Genomic DNA, 25049 nt, shown 5'->3' on the forward strand with positions numbered 1-25049 from the left:
GACCATCTTCCACCCAGAGACTTACCATAAAAGATTACTGATAAAATGGAACAACACTAAAAGTCAATTGTGCAGCTGTAATATTCTCTTGACATGAATTTTTTGGGTGAAATCCTGGGATTTTTGTCATTGACTTCAATAAAGCCCAGATTTCACTGCTTACATGGAAAATATGGTAATTAAGTTTGCACTCCCATGCTTTTTCCTCTATATACAGTAGATACAGGACACAGTCCGTCAGAAAATCAGAAGCATTTCTGCCTGATTTTTGAGTGCCAACATTGGCTACTTACAAGTAGAACCCTTGTAATCCTTGCCAAAAAAAATGAGGTTTCTCTCCACCCTCGCAGCAAAGAGGTAACAGCAGATGCAATAATGAGGCACAATATTATTATTATTTGTATTACTGTAGCATCTCAAAGCCCTACTCATGGACCTGACCTCTATTGTGCAAAGTGCTGCATAAATAAAATATCAATACAGAACAAAAAGTCAGCCCCTCCCCCAAAGAGCTGATTGAGACTTCATTATTATTACTGTGGAGGATTTTGTGAGGTATATTTACACTATGAATTATACTAACCAATACTACACAAATTGACAAAATAAATAGCAAAGTACATTTTGTGATGACTTATTCCTGCTCTTTTATAATATTTTCTCCCTAATTATTTAAATTTTGCTAATTTGTAACATATTTCCCAGTTTGGTTATACTAAGATAAAAACAAACAAACAAACAAACACCTATCTTCACAGCCATTTAACAGTCATGCTTGGAATTTCATTGTCTCTGCTTGGACAGAAAAATTTACTCAATAAACAACTTACTGTAAACAGTACAAAGTACTTCTGGTTATTCTCTCCTACACAGTTATTAACCCATGGACAGTGATGATCCATTTTCCGAATACACCTCTTGCAAACACTGCAATAAAGAATATCTTTATAGTTTGTGGTTTTCAGAAAATACAGCAAGAGTACAAAGAAAATATTGGGCACCTGGAGACACACACACACGTACGTACGTTAATTTGGCTACTTCTGTTCAAAATTGTCAACCAACCTATGGTCCCAAATTGCAGTCATACAAAAAGTAAATGTCAAATCACAACAAAGTAACGTTATGATTAATGGTTCCACTAATATACAGAGATTGAACATTATATATTATATTTAAGCAAATGAAATGAAATTGATTTAAATCTAGTCTAGGTTTGACCGCTGGGCTCTGTGAGAGTTTCAGTGTAGTAGAATAAAAAATAAAATCATAGGATACTGCAATGGATAAACTTCTCAGAATAACCTTAGGTACAATTTCAGTAATTTGTTACAATTTATTAAAATTTACTCTGACAGGAGCTTTGTTGAAAAAAAAAAATGGAAAATTCAAATTAATTTTTCAGAAAAATACCTGGCAATGAAGTCAATCAGGCACTGGATTAATTTACCAGTGCCTTTCACTGAGACAACATCACCACAATTAAAAAATTAGATTTTAAGCACTCAGCAAAACTGGGCAGAAGCACTCAAGTGTATGTAACAATTTTAATTACAAATTCTAAAAAATAAAAGTCCTGCAAATGCATATTGTGCTTAGGAGTCAAACAATCAAAGATGATTAATTCATTGTAATGTTAGTATCTCTTAGCTTACTAGTCACTGCTGCTTCACTGGCATTTTAAATCTCCAACTAACATCATAAAAGGCTTTTTACTCTTCTATCATCTGATAAAGCAGTGAAGAAAGCCAGTCCCCCTGGTACTAAAATGCACAAAAAAGTATGAAAACCAAATATGAAAACCAGGAACATGTGGATTCAAAACAACCCTCACAGGATTTAAACAGAGAAATGGAGGGTTCTGCTTATTATATTTTTCTTATTATAAAGTTAAACTGTTTGACCTTAAAGAAAAAACTCAAACTCTTAAAGAAACTAATTACAAGAATGCACTGACAATAAAAATAAAACAAAAAAAAAGTTAATAAATATTAACATCCTTATTTTGAAACAATCGAGTATTTAATACAGATCCTGGAAGGACGCAGTCCCCAAAGGCAAGAAACAGAATTCCCAAGATGCAAATAAACAACTAAGATCTTGAACGTCAGACTGTGCAGGCTCAGGACCAGCAGGCTTTGCAGGATTGGGACGTCAGATTTTTTTTCTCTTCAAGCAGACAAAAAGTTACTCAGGTCAATATTTGCTCCCAGATTCAATAGTCATCACTAACACAAGAAGCTTTGTATTGCAGGAAGAAGCTTAAAATTATTGTGATTTTAAAGCATGCATATTTAAAAGGGCACCCTAACTTAAAAACAGAATTAGTTGCTTTAAAATTGTCCTTTTGATAACACACCATCTATGGTGACTAAGATAGAAAAACTATTGTTTTCTGTCAGTTTATTAGGTGTGCACGTGCACCTTTGGGTATAATCAGTCTTGCCGTCTTATTGTTTGTCAGTTTCATGTCCTGTCTCATGCACTATTCTGCCAGTAGCTCACATGCACATTCTTCCCATCTCTGCAAGAGTGACACAGCAGTAGAGACTGTCCTGTGTATAAGTCCAGGGCTAGAGAGGCTCTCCTCTTCCCTGGACCTCTGGCTATGGCCCCAAGGAAGACTATTTTTTACTCCCCAAACCTCTGCAGGGGGCAAGAGAGCACTATCAGAAAGAGGTAGGGAACAAGGCATGCCCAGCAGTACCTTCATTAATGAACTCCCATGTGGGTGCAGGAGAGCACAAGGAGAGTAAGGGAAGCCTCTTTCTTTCCCTACACCCATTCACAGAGCTAGGGAATACCAGGAGACATAGCGAGGGAGTAAGTCGTCCTCTTTGTTATCCCTTGGATCCATTTATGAGCCAGAGGGCATACCACAGGAGGAACGGGTACCCTTTCCCCAGGCTGCTCCACAAGATCTTGGAGATAGAGAAGATGACTAGCTGGGAAGTAGGTATCTACCACCTACTCTCTGCAGCACTCGGGGGAAGCCTGGAGACATTGGGTTGAGAGAAGAGGGGGCAGGAGTCCCCTCCAGAGGGATGACGTGGAGCAGCCAGGCCAAGGGGGGACAGAGACTGTAGCCCACACAGGAGTCCTGAGGAGTAGGGATGGGAGGCAGCAAGGGGCTGGAGCTATGACATCACCTGCAGGAGCCAATGGTGGGACAGGGTGAGAACTGGAGCTGGAGTAACTTCCAGGAGCTGAGACTAGGGCAAGGCAGGGAGTTGGGAAGCAGCAAAGACCCTCCACCCTCAGATGCTTCCAGGGGGCTAGATGGCAGAGACAGGGCCAAAAGGTTAGTAGGGATCACCCTGCTTCCTTCCCAGGGGCACAGCCAGAAACTCAGGGCCAGAAGGAGCAGTTAGTTGGGTGCAGCTCCCTCATACAAGCATGTGAACAGCAGGAACTCTCATGCACATGGCAACCAACACCCTCTGCTGTGCATGCGTATGTTCCTGCTGTGAGAAACACCCACACACAGAACAGCGAATTATTTATTTTAAAGGATTCCCATGGACCTCAATGGGCATTGGAGATGGCCTGAGAACTAGCGACGTAAAATGTTAACCAGTTAATCAGTAAGCATTAGTCTTACCGGTTAACCCACCTTAACTGTTAACCCCGGGTTAACATTTTACATCCCTAGGTAGCAGAAGAGGGTTGTTGTTAATGGTAGCTATAGCTCCCCCAAATCTAAAAAGACAGATGGCTACACAAAGCAGCCTAACCCCCCAGAAAGTAACTGCAGTCCCTTCATGCAAATCCTCTAGGAATACACGGGGGGGTAGGGGGAATGACAACGCTCACACAGATCACTTAACTACCCACTGAAACAAAGTTTTTCTATTTTATACTAAAAAAAAGAATCATTAGAAATTACTGACCTAAGTAACTGTTTTAATACTAAAAGCTTATTGTGAATAGCTCCCCCAAGGATATTTGTCATATCAAACAAGAGAGGGAATGGGGGGGGGAGCCCCGAACTCCCCACCACATGCATAATTTAGGTCCCATAATTTTTGTTTGTCCTTTGTAAATCAAAATATGGAAATCTGAAATTAAATTACCTATTTAAAGCAAGTTTTAAAATTAATTTAGTAGTAATAAAAGGGCTAATTAAAGCCAAAGTCACAAATGCCATCAGGTCCGTGAATGAAGATACTAGTGTTTTGAGACATGTCACTTTTTATGGACTTACACACATTTTGATTTCTGACTTCTATGACTTTTTATTTATATGTCCTCTCTGGGTCTTTCCCCTCAGTTCGCTCTCTTTCACTCATTCTCTACCTGTTTCATTCCCACATACCCATACCATACTTCACTGATTATCCCGACAACAGAGGACCCAGTGGCAGACTATCAAAGTAAGATGTAATACAGTAAGAGCTATATCAACCTTCTGCAGTCTTGCTGCTTATAACTGCAACTATAACTTTCATGTGCTCACCGCTGAGCTGTGTGCAACAGCTTTCCCTGTATTTATACACCACTCTCCCAGAAAACATACTTTCCTTTAACTAATATTATATTTCATATCTGTGAAAAAGTGATTTAAAAATAATTAAGATATTTTTATGCCTTTTAAAACTCCACACTTGTAACAGACAAGTGACTGACATGCTTGGAGAAATTTGGTCCACAAATAAACAATGACAAAGAAAGTACTGTGCACGACTCACATGTCATTTTCAATTGCTTTTAACCACTGGTGAATAATTCTGGTTCAAATGTGTCTGTGACCCAGGGATCTCTTTCAACCAGACAGGGGTACATAAGGGTTAGAGGGATCCCCTGGGTCTGGTATCTACATACAAGTCTGACAAAGAATGTAATGTAAGGTCTCTAAAGAAAGCCAAGTCATCATAATCACTGACTGATGTATGTACAGAAAATATTTGAAGAGTTATGTATATATGCTTAAAAATATATGTTCTATATGTCATAAGAATGGCTATATTGGTTCAAACCAATGGTCCATCTAGCCCAGTATCCTGTCATTTGACAGTGACTGTTACATAAGAACGAAAAAAGGCCATACTGCGTCAGACCAAAGGTCTACCTAGCCCAGTATCCTGTCTTCCGACAGTGACCAGTGCCAGGTGCCCCAGAGGGAATGAACAGAACAGGTAATCATCAAGTGATCTGTTCCATGTCGCTCATTCCCAGTCTCTGGCAAACAGAGGCTAGGGCCACCATCCCTGTGCACCCTAGCTAATAGCCATTGATGGACCTATCCTCCATGAATTTATCTAGTTCTTTTTTTAACCTTGTTATAGTCTTGGCCTTCAAAACATCCCCAGCAATGACTTCCACAGGTTGACTGTGCGTTGTGTGAAGAAATACTTCCTTTTGTTTGTTTTAAGCTGGCTGCCTATTAATTTCATTTGGCGACCCCTAGTTCTTGTGTTATGAGAAGGAGTAAATAACACTTCCTTTTTTACTTTCTCCACACCAGTCATGATTTTATGGACCTCTAACATATCCCCTCTTTCCCCCCCACCCCATCTCTTTTCCAAGCTGAAAAGTCCCAGTCCTATTAATTTCTCCTCATACAGAAGCTGTTCTATACAGGGCTTTGGAGCAGAGCCCGGAGCTGTAGCACGGAGCAGCTCCAGAGCAGTGGAGCAGCAGGTTTTTGCCTGGAGCTGGAGCAGAGCCGGAGCACAGCTCCAAAGCCCTGGTTCCATGCCCCAAATAATTTTTGTTGCCCTTTCCTGAACATTTTCCAATTCTAATCTACCTTTTTGAAGATGGGCGACCGCATCTGCACACAGTATTCAAGATGTGGGCATACCATGGATTCATATAGAGGCAATATGATATTTTCTGTCTTATTATCTTTCCCTTAATGATTCCCAACATTCTGTTTGCTTTTTTGACTGCCGCTGCACACTGAGTGGATGATTTCAGAGAACTATCCACAATGACTCCAAGATCTCTTTCTTGAGTGGTAATAGCTAATTTATACCCCATCATTTTATATGTATAGCTGGGATTGTTTTCCAGTGTGCATTACTTTGCATTTATCAACATTGAATTTCATCTACCATTTTGTTGCCCAACCACCCAGTTTTGAGAGATCCTTTTGTAGCTCTTCGCAGTCTGCCTGGGACTTAACTACCTTGAGTAGTTTTGTATCATCTGCAAATTTTGCCACCTCACTGTTTACTCCTTTATCCAGATCATTTATGAATATGTTAAAGAGGACTGGTCTCAGTACAGACCCCTAGGGGGCACCACTATTTACCTCTCTCCATTCTGAGAGCTGACCATTTATCCCTACCCTTTATTTCTTATCTTTTAACCAGTTACCAATCCATGAGAGGATGTTTCCTCTTATCCCACAACAGCTTAAAATCTGTTTCAGAAGAAGTTAACAGAACAGGGCAATTTATCAAGTGACCCATCCTATCATCAATCCCAGCTTCTGACCATCAGTCCCAGCTTCTGGCCACCAGAGTTTTAGGGACACCCAGAGTATAGGGTTGCATCCATGACCATCTTGGCTAATAGCCATTGATGGACCTATCCTCCATGAACTTACTTGGGCTGTGTAAGGGGAGGGCAGGAGAGCATCAACTTCTGATGCTCGCCTCACAGCACAGTCCAGGTGGGGAAAGTGACCTGGATGCAGGGAGCCCTGGCGTTGCTCCTCACATCATAGCCTCCTAAGGGGACACTGAGGAACGTTGTGGGGAGGGGACAAGTAGTATCTGTGCATCACTGCTCACACCCCTGCCCCATGTTCCGCCGCCGCCGGGAGAAATCTGGGCACCCCGCACGTGTCGCCTCTGCGAGTTTGCGGTGTTCCCCTGCCAGCCAGCAGCATGCACCTCTGCACTGCCTCACGGCACACCCCCAACTTCCCCCCCCGACCATGGCACTCTGGGCAGTCACCCGGGTGGCCCACCCATAAGGCTGACCCTGGTTGTGTGTGAAGTGGAGCTGTGTTCTAAGGTGAATTAGTAAGCTGTGGTGTACTTTTCATTTGAGAACAGCAGGCCTGGTAATTCTGGGAGTGTCCAATGAAGCAGGGGCTGGACACTAAAGGGGATTCTCGCAGGACTCAGGGGTTGGTGTATCCCTATTGCTAACCTGTAAAGAGAGCGCGAGGCCTGGAGGGGAGTGCTTGTGTTGCCAGAAGGGTCAAGGAGCTGACGCCAGGCAAGGCATAGACAAGGGCAGGTAGCGAAGTGCCTCACAATCAGGATGCGACATAATGTCAAAAGGCACAATATCAAAGTATTCTGGAACATGCTACATTTTATGGTCTTCATTGAGCACTGGGATTTTCAGAGGAACTTAACAGAGTTAGGCACCCAACTCACATTAGGGTTCAATGGGAGTTAGGTGCATAAATCCTTTAAGCCCCCATGGAAATCCCATTCTACAACAGTACACTGATCCACCACATAAGTGCTTTCTTTTAACCTTGAACCACAGCATCACATCATTAAATCACAACACACAAGTGACTGTACCTGCAGTGATGTGCTCTGTCTGGTTTGATGCTACAGCATTTTGGACACTTATAAACCACCTGTCCTGGCTTCAGTTGTAAACTCTCAATGAATTCTTTTGTGGCATTACCTTTGGGCACAGCACCCTGGAAATGAAAACAAAGATTTCAGTACCCACAGTGTTCACCAATAACATCAAGAGACCCAGTTCAAGCTCTTGGAAGGGAAGAGAGATGCACGTTTCCCTAACATCAACCATAATATTTCACAATTTGATTGAACAAGAGAAAAGATACAGAAAGGACACTATTGTAAGGCCATACTATAGTACGTAAATAATAAGCAGGGTGTAATCCTTATCTGTTTACTTGGACTTGTCATCTGACCTTGTGTCACAGCAAACTGGACATATGCATGTGTTCTCATAAAAGTTACACAACTGAAATGTTTAATGTAAGTAAAAATGTTGCAGACAAACATATTTTGCATCTGTTCATAAACGGCCAATTTGTTTTGGGTTTTTTAAATGAGAACTTTTAGAGAGATGTTAAGTATACAAATACCACTTTAAAAATAAGGCCCAGAAAAAGAAATAAGATTAGCTAAAATTCTTGCACTCACTGTGACAGTGCAGTTTTTGAAGTCTCCCCTTAAATATGCATCTTTAATATTGCTGAGTTAATGTTACTGAAGGAACCTTAACTCTCAAAAGATAGGAAATTAAAGATCTCCAACCTTAATATTAACAATTTCACTGTAAAAACGTTAATTAAAAAAGCCTGAAACATACCACACGAATGACTGCTAGTGTGGAGGTACATATTAAAATAAATCTTGTGTTAGGAAAACAACATTGCAATTGACTTTTGGTGGAAGAGTTTTTATAGCAACAATGCTTTCAACTACATTTTTGACACTGGACATGCTCTTCCTTGTAGTGACTGGCTCTTTGCTCTAGCCCCACCGCTTCACAGTTTCCTCACCTCTGCCTCACTGCACCTATTCTGTCCCCATCATCTCCTTTCTATGCCCCCCTTCTTTTGTCTTTCTGTTTAGCTGATACTCTCATAACAAAACCCAACCAAATAACTGAAAAAAAACCTTAACACCCATTAGCCCCTCTGCCAGCCACCATAAATAAGTAAATGTCCTGTTAGTTCCACATTTATTTATCACTCTACTTCTGCATTATGTCCCTTTCTCCTACCCTTTGTCTGCCTGTTTTATTTAGATTGGAAACTCTTTATGGCGAGAACTGTCTCTTACTCTATCTCTATACAATGCCTAGCACAATCAGACCCCTTAGGGACACTACTGTAATTCAAATAATTTACAATAAAAACAAATCCTTCAAAATACGAACTGTATGTAAATTGCTGCAGTGCTGTATTCCTGAGTCTGACGACAAAAGCTTCAGTACCTCCACTACCGCTCATAGTTGACCAAGTTTACAGTAAGCTGCAGTGAAACTGCCCAGAACTAGGTAAGTTCCCTGCTGCTGTTCCTGAATAAGATGCGAGCTAAGCAATAAATACAGGCATTAGAGTTTTCATGATGGGGGGTTTCACCCGCAAAGTGGAGCTTGGGGGAGGGATCAGAGTGTCAGAGACTCTTTCAACATTCCCAACATCAGCCACTAGACTCTTAAGGCAGAAGAGACAAAACTTACTCTCCTTTTTGTCAGCTAGAAGAACAAGAACTTTAAATTTAATCTACTAGCCGAATATGAAAGACAGGGCCATCAAAGAAGATTTAGGGATAGCACTCTGATAAAAATCCCCTACCAATAGTTCAGAGATGAGAGGAGAAAGGAGGGTAGGACTGTGTTTTTGACCAAAGCAAAGTCCCTGGATACTGCACTATCCATCTTGTGTTTCAAATCTAACCTTAGATTGTTTAGCCTTCCAGTTAAAAGGAATCTGGTACATTTTTGAAGCCATGGAGATATGGGCTGATATTATTAGAGGGATTTAATGCTAAAAACAGACATACAAATTAGTAGGTATAATCCAAGAAATTCAGCTAAATCATTAATGTGAAAAAGAATCATAACTTTTTCACTACAGAAGTCATTGTAATTTTTTTCCTATCCCATTCCGCTGTAGTGACATTTGATGAGATAGACAATTGAAACAAGTTTTTCTAGCTTTCCGGCTTGTCAGGTCATGACAAGCCAAAAACATTATATCTAGTACTGGTGAGTAAAAGGGTGGTAGTCTCTCTCTCTCTCTCTCTCCCCTTTCACACTAATAGGAAGCTGTTCATACCAGGCTCAAGAGAATCTGAGATTTGGTCCCTTACATTTGGTGAGTCAATCTGACACAACAGAATGATATATTAGCATACCACAACACCAAGCTTACTGATCATAATGACAGACAAGTTATTTAAATCTGCTATTCACCAAGGGCCCAAGTTCTCCCACATCTGACAGGCAAGAAAAACATAACAGTATACTTACTGGATCTGATAGCATAGCTCGAAAATGTGAAGCCAAAGCCAGGAGAGCCAACATGTTGAACAATATCCCATTGATCACACTATAAATGTAGTCTCTTGATGGAACTAACATAACAAGAAGGACTACAAAGTCTGCATAGACGACAAGCATCCAGGTCACCACAGCACATGCAATACCACAGCCGTCTCGAATAAACCACATTGCTCCCAAGGAACTATGGCTAGGAGGTGGAACACACTTGTCTGGCTGGAGGTATTCAGGTTTCCTCTCAATATCTCTGAAGCGGTGGATTGGAGTAATCATCATAGGTTATAATGTTCATACTTGCATGTGAAAAAGAATCAAAAATAGTCGTCTCCTGCTTTACAAATGAAACTCAGAAAGCTCCTTCTACATAACGGTGTGAGAAGCATGTAGAAGATTCCAGGCTGCAGAAAGGGAGCTGAAAACCAAAAAGAAAGTCAATGAACATAAAACTGTGTTTTAGAGATAAACTAAAGTTTATATAGAACTTCTTGTCCAGAAGGAGCCCAAGTGCTTTTCAAACTTTAATCAGAAGACTTATAAATTATACATAGGAATCCCTTAACCCACCACTGCAAAGCATCCACTGCTGGGGAGAAATGCTTCAACTATTTAACAAAACACAGCACAGTAGTTAGGTAGGAGCAGCTGCAGAAGCAGCCAAACCAGGGACTGCAGCACTGGGAGAGAAGGGGGTAAAATGGTCGCAAGCCAGGGCCGCTCCTCCCCCTAGCACCTCCTCAGATGCACAACTGTGAGATTCCACCACACTACTGCCCAGATGGTGCCTCCCCTCCATACTGGGTCTTGGGGAAAACCTGCAGAGAAAAAGCAGCCAGGGACCCCAGCTGGAGCAACAGCCAAATGTTTGGGCATTCAGAGAACTTTGTATAGTTCTGACTGGACTTTCTCTGCCCTGTGCTGATTGGCTGTTTGGTCTAGCCCTCTCCTTCACAGTCTCTTCACCTTAAGCTTTACTCCACCACCTGCCCCTCTTATCCCCCATCCCCTTTGACCCCTTTATATCCCCTCTCCCCTTTTTCCTTTCCATTTATGTTATCCCCTCCTAACTAAACCCACCAAACAAAAAATTTAAAATCACATTGTTCACTCTGCTTTCATGTTATTACCCATTTTCTTCACGCAGTGCCTGTCTTGTCTATTTAGATTGTAAGCTCTTCTACCTATTACAGTGCTCTGTATCTGTACAGTACCTAGCACAATGGGGCCCAATCCAGTTGGTCTTTATGCACTAACACAATGAAAAACTGTATTCATGTGGTTATTTGTGTAGTGTACATGGGGCTATAGCTAACAGCTTTATGAAAATCAACTCTTCTTAGCCAATACATCAGAGGCCAGAGTTTTATTTCTTGATTTGAAGCGTCTGGTTTTGGGTGGAGGTTTAATTGGAGTTGTATATTTCTGAAGAAAGCAGTTGAGCAAGGATAAGTATATGTAAAGAGAACTTTTCCCCAAGGAGTAGGGGGAGGTAGAAATTAGCCAGCTTCAAAGGCAGGCCTGGCTTGTTTGTGAGGTTGAAAATCAGGTCTGGAGACTCATTTCTGACAGCAGCAGATGGGGCTGTATCTAATAGGCAATGAGGAGATATGGTTGCTTAAGAGACACAGAACCCAGTTCTCCTCTCATTTACACAGTGTAAATAAGCAGTAACTCCACTAGTCAATGGAATTACATCAGTGTAAGTGAAAGGAGAATGAGGCCCATGGTTTCTCAAATATAGAGATATAAATATATTTTCTGTCCTAAGTAACAAAGAGCTTTGTTTGTGGTACACTATTTTTCAGAGCAGATGGTAACAGTTTTTGTTTGAAATCTATATAATTTCTGTATGAGTTTACCTTGCACTAAAAGTTATTTTACAGAAAGAATCAATTTATGGTATTTGGCATTGTTTAAAGCACTAACCACATCACCATCTGTTAAGAGCATTTCCACCTTGCTTTGTTCAGGAAGAAGGTAACAAAGAAAGGCGAAGTCTGTGCTGGGCGACCTGTCAAATGTAAGGATGCATTGGATCAGGGTGAACCATGTCTAGTAGCAGGCGACGGGACATAAAAAAGATTAAGGGCCTGATCCAAAGCTCATTGATGTCAATAGACTTTTGATTAAGCACCTGAATAGATCTACGACAGTTTCAGAACATTCAGTAGCATTTAAGAAAAAGAAACCCTACGCACACCACATTTTAACTGCCACTGGCACAAAGAGGTCTGAAGTTTTCTTGTTTCTTAAGATCTTGTGGGCTTAGAAAGGGCTAAAGAAACATCAGCTACTCAAGCTGCATAAAGAGAGAGGTATAAATCCTGGAAATATAAACACAAAGGAGCTGAAGACCAAAACAGTGAATGGAGACATCTTGCTTTCTGCTGCTGGCTATAAAGCTTTACAAGATGTTGGACAGGAGAAATAAAGCTGGTCTTTTAGACCAGCTTTGCTATTTTGATGCTAGCCCAGGACTTAAAATAGCAAGTTCCAGACCAGTTTAATTCACAATATTCCTCCACTCCGCCGCTGCTGCCAAAAGGTAGTCATCATGAAAAAGCCTGCTTATGTGGTGAATACAATTTTCAGTATCCATTTTGGGAAACATAATGCTGTAAGGAGCGTGTTACCCAGAGAACCACAGTAGTAAATTTTTAGTGTTGATCGTAAATAAGAAGCTGGAACTTACAACTATAATTTTCAATAGTGTCCAAGACAAGGTGTTAAGGCAGAAAGGGCACTTGGAGTTAAAACACTGGACCAGAGAGAAAATTATACAGCGGTTAGGCCTCTAACCTGGGACTTGGAAGACCTGGGCTCAATTCCCTAGTCTGCCACAAACTTCCTGTGTGATGTTGGAAAAGTCACTAGTGTCTCCAGGCCTCAATTCCCCATCTGTAAAATGGGAAGAAAATTTACCTCACAGGGATGTTGTGAGGATAAATATATTAAATACACTCACATACTAAAGTGATGGGAGCCATATAAGTACAGTACCTAAAATAGATACACCATGACACATCATGCACATTTTAAAAATATATATCTTTAAACAGTTTTTAGATATACCCTCTCACTATTTCATTTCTATTCAAAGAATGAAGCTGCTGTGAAAATTATTATTTCGTAGCAAGGGGGCCTGTTTCATTATATCAAGTTGGACTGTGAGAATCTACTTTCTTATTAGAAAGTATAGAAAAATCTGATATTCTTGAAGTTGTAAGGAAAATTCTACAGATTAACCCCAAAATTAATTTTAAAATATCATCTCTAATCTAGAATTTCTTTACTGCAGTTTAAGCCTGGTATTTCTTGTTCTGTTTGCTGAGATTAACTGCCAAGAATAATTAATCCCTGTGCTCATTTTAATGTTCCTTTACATATTACATATTAATAATTTTAGTTGCTATCCTCTGAACATCACCCTTTAAAGTATAGAGCCCAAATGTGAACACAGTACTCCAAGTGAGGTTTAACCAATATAGAGTAAACCAGAATAGTTACGCTGCATGTTATATTGTGCTTTAACAACATGAATATCACAGCTGGGTTGGGATTTTTTTTTTTCCTTTGGCAACAAGCGTCACATTGATAGCTCTCTCGATTTATCACCCATTATAACACCTTGATCTTCCTCTCTCTGGCACTGTACTACTACCTTCCCATTCTTTCTTCATTCTATATTTGCGCATTTGAATATCCGTTCTTTATGTGCACTTCCTTATCTTACCTTTATAGAATCTCAGTGTACTGATTTCAGCCAGTTTTATTTCTGAAGACTGTACTGCATTTAAACCTCATCATCCAAGTCACTGAGGAAAATACTGACAAGTGCCCACAGCACCCCATTCTACACTCCTCCATTCATCTGAATGGAGCATTAACACAATCTTTTTTGTCTCTAAGTCTACTCCTCAATACTGCTATATGCTAAGGATTTTCTAGAGGCTTCGGCTATCCCAAAGCCTGTGGTAGCAAGTATTCTGACTAGTCATCTACCTCAGTGGTTCTCAACCTTTCCAGACAACTGCACCCTTTTCAGGAGTCTGATTTGTCTTGCATACCCCCAAGTTTCACCTCACTTAAAAACTACTTGCTTACAAAATCAGACAAAAATACAAAAGTGACACAGCACACTAGTACTGAAAAATTGCTTATTCTCATTTTTACCATATAATTATAAAATAAATCAACTGGAATATAAATACTGTACTTACATTTCAGTGTATAGTATAATTTGTCTGTATGAAATTTGTTTGTACTGACTTCACTAGTGATTTTTACGTAGCCTGTTGTAAAACTAGGCAAATACCTAGATGAGCTGAGTACCCCCTGCAAGACCTCTGCGTACCCCTAGTTGAGAACCACTGACCTAGTGCAGGATATATAAGGGGAGTTGCTGATAAAACTTACTGCACTGCAATATTAATGAGATTGCAAGCAACCTTTTACTCCTTGAGTTCATGCACCCTGGAGTATATTCAACTACAATTAGGATAGTTTTAATTTCTAATCTTCTCTGAAATGACCTTAACATTGAGATTATGCTGATCTAGAGCATAGAACAAAGAGGATTCACTAGCTACTGTTAGTCACATCTGGACTACTTTACCTGGTCAGCTCATAGAGCAAATTTTTCATATTGTCCTCATTTCAACAGAATGATCAAGTAAGATGTATTACTATACCTCTTTCACAACTAAGGGCAGGAAAGTAGCATTCCGAGATATTATACTAAGATGCTTGTTACACTAAGGCCAAGTGTACACTACAGACCTATGTCAGTATAACTATGTCATATAACCCATGAGCATGCAGTTATACCGACCTTCGCCTCCCATGTAGACAGCACTATGTCAACGGGAGAGCCTCTCCCATCAACATAGCTGTTGCCTCTCGGAGAGGTAGATTAACTGTGCTAATTGGTATAGCAGTGTCTTCACTTAAGCACAACAGCGGCACACCAATGCAACTTTTTAAGTGTAGACCTGCCCTAAGATAAGAAAAACTAGTCATTAAAAATGCAAACAAGCGAACAAGAATGTCATCACAAGACAAGTTCCCACATCTCTCGTACAGAAACCTATTAAGATTTGTAGTCACAGTTTCTTCTCTTAACCTCATCAGAGTAAAGAGAACGGTCCATAGGAAAGGCGAGAAATTGACAACTTTCTACCCAAGAGAGCAGCATAATAATTCTGTCTTCACTGCACTATTATGCCTGGTGAAAAGCATTCCTCTTAAACCCTATTCCTACAGCTGGATTAATAAAACAAATATTGTCATGAAAACTTCTTTGTGAAGGGCTTATCTTATTGAACAAGTTTTTAAATAGGTATGTGTAGTTTATCTATAACTGCAACATTTAAATAAAAACTAAGAATTGAAATAGAACCTTTATTATTAAAAATGATGCAAAATATTTCTAGTAAGAATTAATATGCTGAAAACCTTCCATTTATTTGGAAAAATAAAGTTTATTTTATGACAAAAAAGATCTGCAATTGCATCAAACTTCTGGGGTCCTTGTCTCTAAATTTCCGTGAACATTTTGTCCAAATGCAATACTTCTTATTATGATCAGTCCCACAGATGAAATAAGAACTACTCACGGTAGTAAATTCTACAGTCAAACAGCACTAGTGTTTGTAGGACTGGCTCTTTAAAGCACTTTTAAAGGCAATGACAGAAACAAACATGTAGCTTCACTTTTACATAAGAGTTTCAACATTGACAGTCATTAACTTATTTTAAAAAAGCCTTTTTGTTGCTTTCATCAAATACTGAAAAACATAACTTTCACTGAAACTGGCCTCAAGATCCTACTGTCTTTTTGTAGATGGCAGTCATTTGCTGTAAAATATCAACACACTCTCTATGTTACCCTCATAATGGAACAATATGCTGTCATAATTTGAGTGAAAGCCTCTCTCCCTCTGGCTTATTTGCATCTTCATCACCTTGCATGTCCAGCACAGTAGTCTCATTTGTGTGTCTGAAAATATACTTGCCCTTATTTGGATTGGGAGCCAAGAAAAATCTAACAGAATTCTGATCTGCACTCTGGGAACAGATTCAAAAAAGGATTGCAGGTGAAAGATGAGTATTTGTGATTTATTTTCCTAGGTTTTCTCAAATGCTGAAGAGTTCTAGTGAACAATACCAAATTTACATATTTATGGAAAAATTATTTTATGATAATGTTGAAAGAGCTCTAGAAATATTCAAAAGTATTAAAAATAAATCAATAGGAATTACTTTTCACTAACATGCAGTGGTTCTCAACCAGGGGTACATGTACCCCCCTGGGGGTACGCGGAGGTCTTCCAAGGGGTACATCAACTCACCTAAATATTTGCCTAGTTTTACATTAGTGATGTGAGTACAAACTAAAATTTCATACAATGGTTTGTTGGTACTGCTCTATATAAGTTACACTGAAATGTAAGTACAATATTTATATTCCAATTGATTTATTTTATAATTATATTGTAAGCATGAGAAAGAAGCAATTTTTCAGTAATCGCGTGCTATGACACTTTTGTATTTTTATGTCTGATTTTGTAAGCAAGTTTTTAAGTGAGGTGACACTTGGGGTACGCAAGACAAAACAGACTCCTGAAAGGGATACAGTAGTCTGGAAAGGTTGAGAGCCACTGTCTTGTAGCATCGTAGTTTTAGGATGGCTTATACATAAAAGTGGAGGTCATAACTTTTATACAGTAGTATGCCGTTATAAGCCCCAATTAAACATCAAATGATGTACAAAGCACTTTTCAGATGAGTGCAAGTGTTTAACTGTTCAAATACTTGTTAAAGATCTCACCGGCATTCAAACTTCTTTATTTTAATTCAATTCTAGGTTTCCAAGGCACTGTCCAACTGTTGAGGTTGCAGAATTTAAATCCCATGGCACCTCATTAAAGGATGTGTTTATATACTGTTTTGAACAGCATTGTTCAGTAACACAAACAGTGCTGGGATGCTGAAGGCCTAAATGAAGTAAAATAAACTTTTTTAAAATAGGTAAAAGTCTATTTAAAAAGAATAGGATAGGTTCCTGGGTTAGTGTTTTTGTTTTGTGGTTGCTGGTAAACACACACCACAGAAACCTATCCTTGCAACAAAGCCTGTTGCAAACTGTGTCCACATATCTATTCAGGGGACACCATCATAGGGCCTAATCACAACAGCCATATTATCAGAGGCTCGTTCACCTGCACATCTACCAATGTGATATATGCCATCATGTGCCAGCAATGCCCCTCTGCCATGTACATTGGCCAAACCAGACAGTCTCTACGTAAAAGAATAAATGGACACAAATCAGACCTCAAGAATTATAACATTCAAAAACCAGTCGGAGAACACTTCAATCTCTCTGGTCACTCGATTACAGACCTAAAAGTCGCAATTTTACAACAAAACACCTTCAAAAACAGACTCCAACGAGAGACAGCTGAATTGGAATTAATTTGCAAACTGGACACCATTAAATTAGGCTTGGATAAAGACTGGAAGTGGATGTGTCATTACACAAAGTAAAACTATTTCCCCATGAAGAAAAGGAGTACTTGTGGCACCTTAGAGACTAACCAATTTATTTGAGCATAAGCTTTCGTGAGCTACAGCTGAATGCATCCGATGAAGTGAGCTGTAGCTCACGAAAGCTTATGCTCAAATAAATTGGTTTGTCTCTAAGGTGCCACAAGTACTCCTGTTCTTTTTGCGGATACAGACTAACACAGCTGCTACTCTGAAACCTATTTAAAACGAGACATCTTCCAGGGCTGCTGCATGGGATTTACCTTTTAAATAGTGCCAATGTGAAAATATCAGACTGGTGCAGAGACCAAATGTATGTTCCCTTGGCAGAAACAGCTCTAGTAAATGACATGTTGGGGCCTGATCCTGTGCTGTTTGAACACACCCCAACTCCCTCAAATTTCCATGGACTGCAGTAGACGTTTGAGGACCCCAAAGAGTGTGGAAATGGGGTCCTGGCCGCCTGTGGGAGTTCTTTATATGCTCTGAACATACGCCAAAAAGACTATCGTTACGGGTGGAAAGGGACCCTCGATGTGCATGGAGCACTTGTTTGTTTTGTATTCTCCTTAGCCACATACTCCCCGAGATTTCTCTCCCCCCAGCAGCCTGTGCATTGACTCACTTCTTCAGCCCCCACCCCTTTCCAGCTACATCTCCCCAGCCAAGCGGAGAGGGATCCCACTGGAGCTCAGGCATTGCACGGCCCGAGCCACACCTGCCCTTGGGGACACCGGCTTCATCTTGCAGGAGCCCCCTGCTCACCCAGGCACGAGACAAGACCAAGCTCCACCTCGAGCTTCCTGACCCGCCTGTCGCCAGCCTGCATCTCCCTGCAGAGGGGGCGCGGCTGCTGCCGGCCCTGGCTAGGTGTGCGCGGCCGCTGCCGGTCCGCCCGCTGGCCGCCTTCCCAGGGCGAGCTAGAACCCCTCGAGCCGCGCTCCCGAGGGGCTCAACCTACCCGCATCAAGAGCCGCCGCCGCCGGTCCCCGCAGCTGCTGCTGGTCCAGCTCAGCGAGCGCGAGCTCCGAACCTCGCAGCCACCCGGGTCAACGTTCCGTCGCCCAACGCAACGTTCCATTCGCCTCGCGAGCCAGGGACGCCAAGCGCGCGACGCCCCGGGGCTGCTGCGGCAGCAGGCGCCAGTGGCTACCCGTGCTGCCCCCTATTGCTACTGGGAGGGGGCGAGACCAGGAAGTGAGCAGCACGGAGAACTTTCACTTCCTCGACACAGCGTCATCTCCTCCTCGGGACCTGGTCCCTCCCACAGAGACTGAGCAAAGCACGTACTCCGGTCCGGCTATTGAGGGAAGCCCAGGCGCGCAATATACTGCAATGCATTGGCCTCGTACAACAGTTTCTGTGCACTCGTTAAGCACCTGCTGTATCCACACACACACACTGGGGTTGCTGCTGCTCCCATTGACCGCACTGGTGCAGGATGCATACGCATCTATATGTGCACACATTACATATATAGACATTTCCCACCCAATATCTGGATTGTTCAGTTTATATGTTACAACCTCTTTCCCCTTCTTCTGTTTTGTTTATTTAAACTGCAAAATGTTTGGGACAGGGCCTATGGTGTTTCTTTGGTGCCTATCCCTGATTTGGGGTCTTTCCGTGATACTAGAAAAGAAGAACAAAAAGACTAGCATATGTATATGTAAGCTCAAAAGCTTGTCTCTTTCACCAACAGAAGTTGGTCCAATAAAAGATATTACCTCACCTTGTCTATGTGTTATACGCACATTTTTCATAACATGCATATAAAGACGTGTCCTACATCCACCTTGTGTATTCACATACTGGTACACACTAGTCACTACATATATATATGAGTATGCAGCAGGAGTTGCAGCTGCTCAGCACTTTTGTATTTACAGCTTAAGCCAGGCCAAGTGGCTTGTGAGCGTCCAAAGTGCTCTAGTATAAAACATGCCAGAATATAGCAGGAATTATAGTCACTTCCATTGACTCACTCCTTATTATATGGGCAGGTAGCACACGGCCCATTATTAAGGTTGCCGGACACTTTCTATTATTTGACCCTGTTTTCAGTCGCTTATAACTTTAACTGTTTGGGGCAGAATTTTACATGCCGCAGAGAACATCGTTAAAGAAATATATGTTGCTTTGCCCATCTTAAAAAATTCTGGCAACCTGTTATTTGAGAAGCTCAGGTACCCTCTTGTTTTGGAGCAGGGACATAAAATTGACTGGCATGCATTAAATAAGGCATGGGTCCACACACTGAATTATAAGCAAAAAACCGAAATGTTAAAACACTCAAGGACTTTCCATCCTTTAGGAAAAATGGTATCTCATGTAATTAAAGACAGTCATAGTGCAGACACACAAGAGAGGGCAAATTCACGTTGCACATAGGGTTGCCAATTTTGGTTGTATTCCTGGAAGTTTCATCACATGACATCATCTTTAATTAAATATTAATCTTTGATTCCTGAAGACTCTGGGGCAATCCTGGTGGGCTGGCAACCCTAGTTGCACAGGTAACCTTAGCTCTGACATCTCCTAATTTTTGACAGCCTGACTTTGCAATTTAACATAGTTTTTCATGTGCACTATCTGTTGAAGATTTGCAATTTGCTGTGTGACACTGTGTAACCAGGGGACAAAACAAAGACAGACAGACCACAGAACTCAGTCCCCCACTCTGTGCTTTGTCAGTTAACATTTCAGTCCTTTCTTGAGAGTTTTCATCTGTTTTTAATGTATTTATAACACAGAAGGGATTTGGTCCTCCACAGAGCCGTGCCTCTGAGGTGACACCTTACCCACAGGATGCACATCCGGGCACCATGCAAGACACGCACACCGCGCCACTCCTGTAGGCTCACAGGCAAGAACGCACGTGCACGCACGGAGCGCGTTCACACAGGGACCCCGGGACTCCCCTCTGCGCCTCTACTAGTCCCACGTGGGACCATTTCTTCCCCTCCCCCCACTCAAGCCCCGCCCTCCCCGACCGCCGCTGGGCGTCACACGCTAGGGCCCGCCCAGCCCCTCTCTCTCTCTCTCTCTCTCCGTAACGCGCGCACCAACCGGGCCGGGACTCAGAATCACCCAAAGAGGGCGGGGGGGAGAGGAGGCGGTCCTCGCGCGCCCGGCCTCAGGCAGGCATCACAACGCGGATGACGTAATTACGCGCGGGTGGAGGAAGGAAAGGAAACGTCGCGGGAGTTAGCTTCGTCGCGTTTGGGTGACGGCATCACCGGGCGGCGGCCGGCGTCGTGCCTGGAGCCCGGCGCGCGGCATGGCGTCCGTGGTGCTGAGCGAGGCGGAGAAGGTCTACGTCGTGCACGGTATCCAGGTAGCGGGCGGGGCCGTGGGGGCGGGGCCCGAGGGCGTGGGGCGGACGGGGGTGGTAGTGATTAGCCTCTGCCGCCCTTCCCCTCCCCCCCTCGCCCGCCCGCGCTGCTTGTGGCCGGGTGCCTGCAGAGCCGCTCGCCTGTGCGCGTTTGGCCAAGGCGAGATTTGCGATCTGCGCCGTGTGTAGATTGCAGCTGTGATCGGGCCAGTGGGGCGCGAGAGCCAGTTATTGTGTCCTTCTGGCTTTGCCGCTGCTCATAGCGAGATCCCTGTCCTCTGACCGGCCTCGGCACAGCATCCTTAAAGAAACAGCCTGTAGCGGCTCCCGTGAGAGGGAAGATTCTGATCCTGGGTTTTCTGCCAGTGCAGCTCCATTGACGCTGCGGTGGAGGTGTTTGGGATTTATAGCTATGTAACAAATAGTAAGGTTTGATCTCCTGTCTGTAGTACACATCTCAGATAGTACAAAGCCATGAAAGTTCCTAGATATGTTCTTTCTGCAACAGGATTTTTTTTTTTTTTTAACTGGAGTTGCTCTCTTAGGTCTGGTCTGCACTTAAAAGTTTTGCCCACGTAGTTGGGTGGGGTGCTTTTTTTTGGTCAGCATATTTATACTGGTAAAAGCCAAGGTAGAGACCGATTATATCATCAAAAAAAGCCTTGTGCCTGTATTTCAGGGAAGAAGGTATATTTGCAAAATAACTTTTTTGCTGGTATAAAGTATGTTTACACTAGGAGGGTTTACTGGTATAGCTATTACCAACAAGCCTCTTAAGTGAAGGCAAGGTGTATGGACAGTTTATTATTTTGCTTAAAGGCACCAGTAACTTTGGCTGGCAATTCAAACTACCCAGTTCTTTCTCCATAATCAATTTATGTATGTATTCTCTGGAGGCCCCAACTATGATCAGAGCCTCATTATGCTAGTTGCTACAAAAATAAAATGCTAACCTCTTTAAGGCAATAGCTTTGAAGGCCCTGATCCTGCAATGAGCTGTGGACACAGGTTTCCATCTAAGCATAGGGAGCTGCACTGAAGCTGAAAGGCATCTGCCCACGTGGAGCTTGTTGCAGGATCAAGACTGAAATACTCATTTTCTGGACTTAGTTTCTAATGTATTCCTTACGCCACCCGTTCCTAAACCGGATTTTGCACCCCTTGATAATCTGTACCTTAATCCCTGATAACCAGAAACTTCTATGCTTAAACTCTGTACCGTTTTCTTTTTACTTCAACGTTATCTTAATAAAATTATTACTTTCTATCTCCATTTTACAGTTCATGCAGGAAGTCAGTAACTGAACTGGGAATTAAATTAGATCTTTCAAGTCGTACTCCAGCACTTTAACTACAAGACCATCTGTTTTTCTCCATTTAGCTTTGTTAATCCCAGATAAAAATGTGGAAGTTATTTTAAATTTCTATTTGATTTATTGTTAATATGGATCAGTTATATCGCTTAACAAAACTATGGTGATGGCTATGCTTAGGAGGATCTTCGGGTAGATGGCCGTGGCTGTGAAGACTATAGATGTATTGAAGTGGAAACAGATGTTGTATCAAACACAAGTGGATCTGCAAGAGTGAAGCTTGTAAGTACAGATACGAGGAGTTTTTATGTATTGCTAGTTGAAGCTCCTAAATTATCATGAATTTGAGGTTGTAGGTCAAGTCCAGACCTTATCACAGTGTTTGTATTTTTTAATACTTTTTTATTTGTATTTGTATTTTTAATACTTTTTTAACACTTTTTAATACAAACATAAAAATACACACAATAACAGTATTCACTTTATGTATCATTACTATCTGAAATATACACTACAGTATTATCAGAAATTTGACTTTGATGATATGTAGCACAAACTGAAGCTCCCATTCATTCCCCTACACCACCTCCTAACTGTCTGTGACAGATATTGCAACCCTGTTCAGTGTCTTTGGGATCCATTGTTTTAAATGAATGGTTTATGTATGATTGTGTTCTGCTCCATGGGGGTGGGCTACAACTGCTCCTCCAGGAACTAAACAACAGAGGGGTGATTAAGGCAAATCAGCCAGGTTGTAAGCCCGGAGAGAAGTACAACCTCCTTGGGGACACTCACATATACTGGTTCAAACTGGACTCTCCAGAGACCAACAAACAAAGAAGGGACTTTTGGATAAAGAGCCTGACTCAAGGCTGCCTTTCTGATCCAGCAAATGGACAGGACCTTCTGACCTGAAGGATGGGGAGGTGGGGGCAGAATGCCTTGCAGAAGGGTTGGAAGGACTTGCCCTACTAGGGCCCCATAAGACTAATGGGTAATCTCTGGTGAGCTTTTAGCATGCATATCGGAACTCTTATGGCTTTTGAAGTGTTTTCTCTGTAATGCTTTTGTTTTAAGAATAAATATGCTTGCTTAGCACACAGCTCCTTCTAACTTATAACTGCAGGCAATATACTGATCATAGCCTTTGGAAAGAAAGCCAGGCACTGGCCTGGTTAGGCCGTCTGGCTTGCTGGGGATAGTATAGTGTAATCTGCGGAACTGTGCAGCCTTAAAACTCCAGTCAGGAGAACGTGCAACATAGATTTCTGCCCATGAGAGATGTTGGCTGGGAGACAAAAATTTTTAAGTGAGTGCCCTCAAGGGACTGTGTAGGGCAGGGGAATACAGGTGGATTGAGCCTGAAACTGTGACACCGTCCATAAAGAATGGTTACTTGGCCCTGGTCTACTCTACAACCTTATGTCAGTATAACTTCATTGCTCAGGGATGTAGAAAATCCACACCACCAAGCAACGCATCATACCAACCTAACTCCCGGTGTAGAGAGCGCTATGTCGATGGGAGGGCTTTTCCCGTCGACATAGCTACTGCGTCTTAGAGAGGTGGAGTACTTACACTGACAGGAGAAACTCTCCTATTGGTATAGGTAATGTCTTCACTAAGTGCTGTAGCTGAACCCTGGCAGTGCTGTAAGTGTAGACAAGCCCTTGCGGTGAGCGAGATCTATTGACAAAGTACATTGAGGCCAGGGGAAGCTGAAATAATCCACCATGTAAACCTGTGAAAGTAAAGTCAGTAGTATGACTAATAAATAGAGAAATAATTCTTCAGTGTTCATATCACAATAAAGTAAAACTGCTGCTTTAATGGCTGTTGTATGTATAGACAGTGGCTATCGCTCAGGATATTAGAATAGTTCTGCATATGTTTTTATTCCAGGACTGAATTTATAAAGTTATGGATATTTAGAATGTCCTGTTAGCATAGAGAAATTTTGTGCATACATAGGGTTTATTTCAGGAAACGTTCTCAAGCTTAACACTGTCTCTTTGAAAGCTTTGATTTATTAAATACTGGGTCATTCTCAAAATGCTATTTGGCAGAATAGTTTGTGTAGATAACATAAAGATAAAAATTAATAAAAGTTTGACCCCATGTGGATAAATTGTACAAACTATGGCATAGAATATTTTTCTGGTTGAGTGATGCTGGTATTTTAACAGGGACATACGGACATCCTGGTAGGAGTCAAAGCTGAAATGGGAACACCGAAGTTGGAGAATCCAAATGAAGGATACCTTGAATTTTTTGTTGATTGGTAGGTACAACAAGGAAGAGTACCGTAAGCCCAGTACTTTGAGCGAATGATGAGTTTTGAAAAGCTGCTGATCTAAAGTATATTCCTTAATTCCATTGGCCTGCTGTAGTGGTCTACATAGTAGAAATAAGCTATTTTTTTGCTTTAGTTGATGGTAAAATTTGGGGAAATGCTCTGCTACTCCTGCAGAATCACTGTTTTGCTTGATTCTAGAAATGACAAGCAGAAAATAAAGGGACAGTGTCAACTTGGTAAGCAGACTTTTGCTGAAATACCCAAGATTATCATAACTGGAAAAGATTAGAAGAGAGAATTTTTTTTTTTCCAGTTTGTTTACTCTTCGTGCATTTCAGAACTTTGTAGAGAGTTTGTCAGTTCCCCCTGTTCTCTTTGGGACTTTGACAAAAAGAAAATGAGAGAGAGAGAGAAGATCCATTTTTAAAAAAATGATAGATACGCTCAGGGTTGGGTATGCTACCTGAAACTATTTTTTCTTTGATTGGATTGCCTAGATTTCAAGTGTACAAATAATTTGTCTCGAGAACCCCTGCTTTAGAGGTTTGATAATAGATGTATTGACGCTGCTTGAGGTAACTGCTCGGTAATCTGTTTGTAA

General features: G+C 41.6%; 2 protein-coding genes across 2 annotated transcripts in view; one reads left to right on the top strand and one right to left on the bottom strand.

Moving 5' to 3' along the window:
* Positions 1 to 18693, bottom strand: part of ZDHHC3 (zDHHC palmitoyltransferase 3) — a 29432-nt gene extending 10739 nt beyond the window's left edge. Inside the window, exons 1-4 of the mRNA XM_077811130.1 lie at positions 18467 to 18693; positions 9931 to 10372; positions 7491 to 7615; positions 831 to 927 (exon numbers count right to left, since the gene is read on the bottom strand). Coding sequence (XP_077667256.1) covers positions 831 to 927; positions 7491 to 7615; positions 9931 to 10236 — 528 coding nt within the window. The 5' untranslated portion in view covers positions 10237 to 10372; positions 18467 to 18693. The remainder of the gene's footprint in view (positions 1 to 830; positions 928 to 7490; positions 7616 to 9930; positions 10373 to 18466) is intronic.
* A 1988-nt stretch (positions 18694 to 20681) lies between these two features.
* Positions 20682 to 25049, top strand: part of EXOSC7 (exosome component 7) — a 35213-nt gene continuing 30845 nt past the window's right edge. Inside the window, exons 1-3 of the mRNA XM_077811132.1 lie at positions 20682 to 20842; positions 22333 to 22434; positions 24339 to 24433. Coding sequence (XP_077667258.1) covers positions 20786 to 20842; positions 22333 to 22434; positions 24339 to 24433 — 254 coding nt within the window. The 5' untranslated portion in view covers positions 20682 to 20785. The remainder of the gene's footprint in view (positions 20843 to 22332; positions 22435 to 24338; positions 24434 to 25049) is intronic.

Source organism: Eretmochelys imbricata, chromosome 2, assembly GCF_965152235.1.
Source record: "Eretmochelys imbricata isolate rEreImb1 chromosome 2, rEreImb1.hap1, whole genome shotgun sequence".
Classification (NCBI taxonomy): Eukaryota; Metazoa; Chordata; order Testudines; family Cheloniidae; genus Eretmochelys; species Eretmochelys imbricata.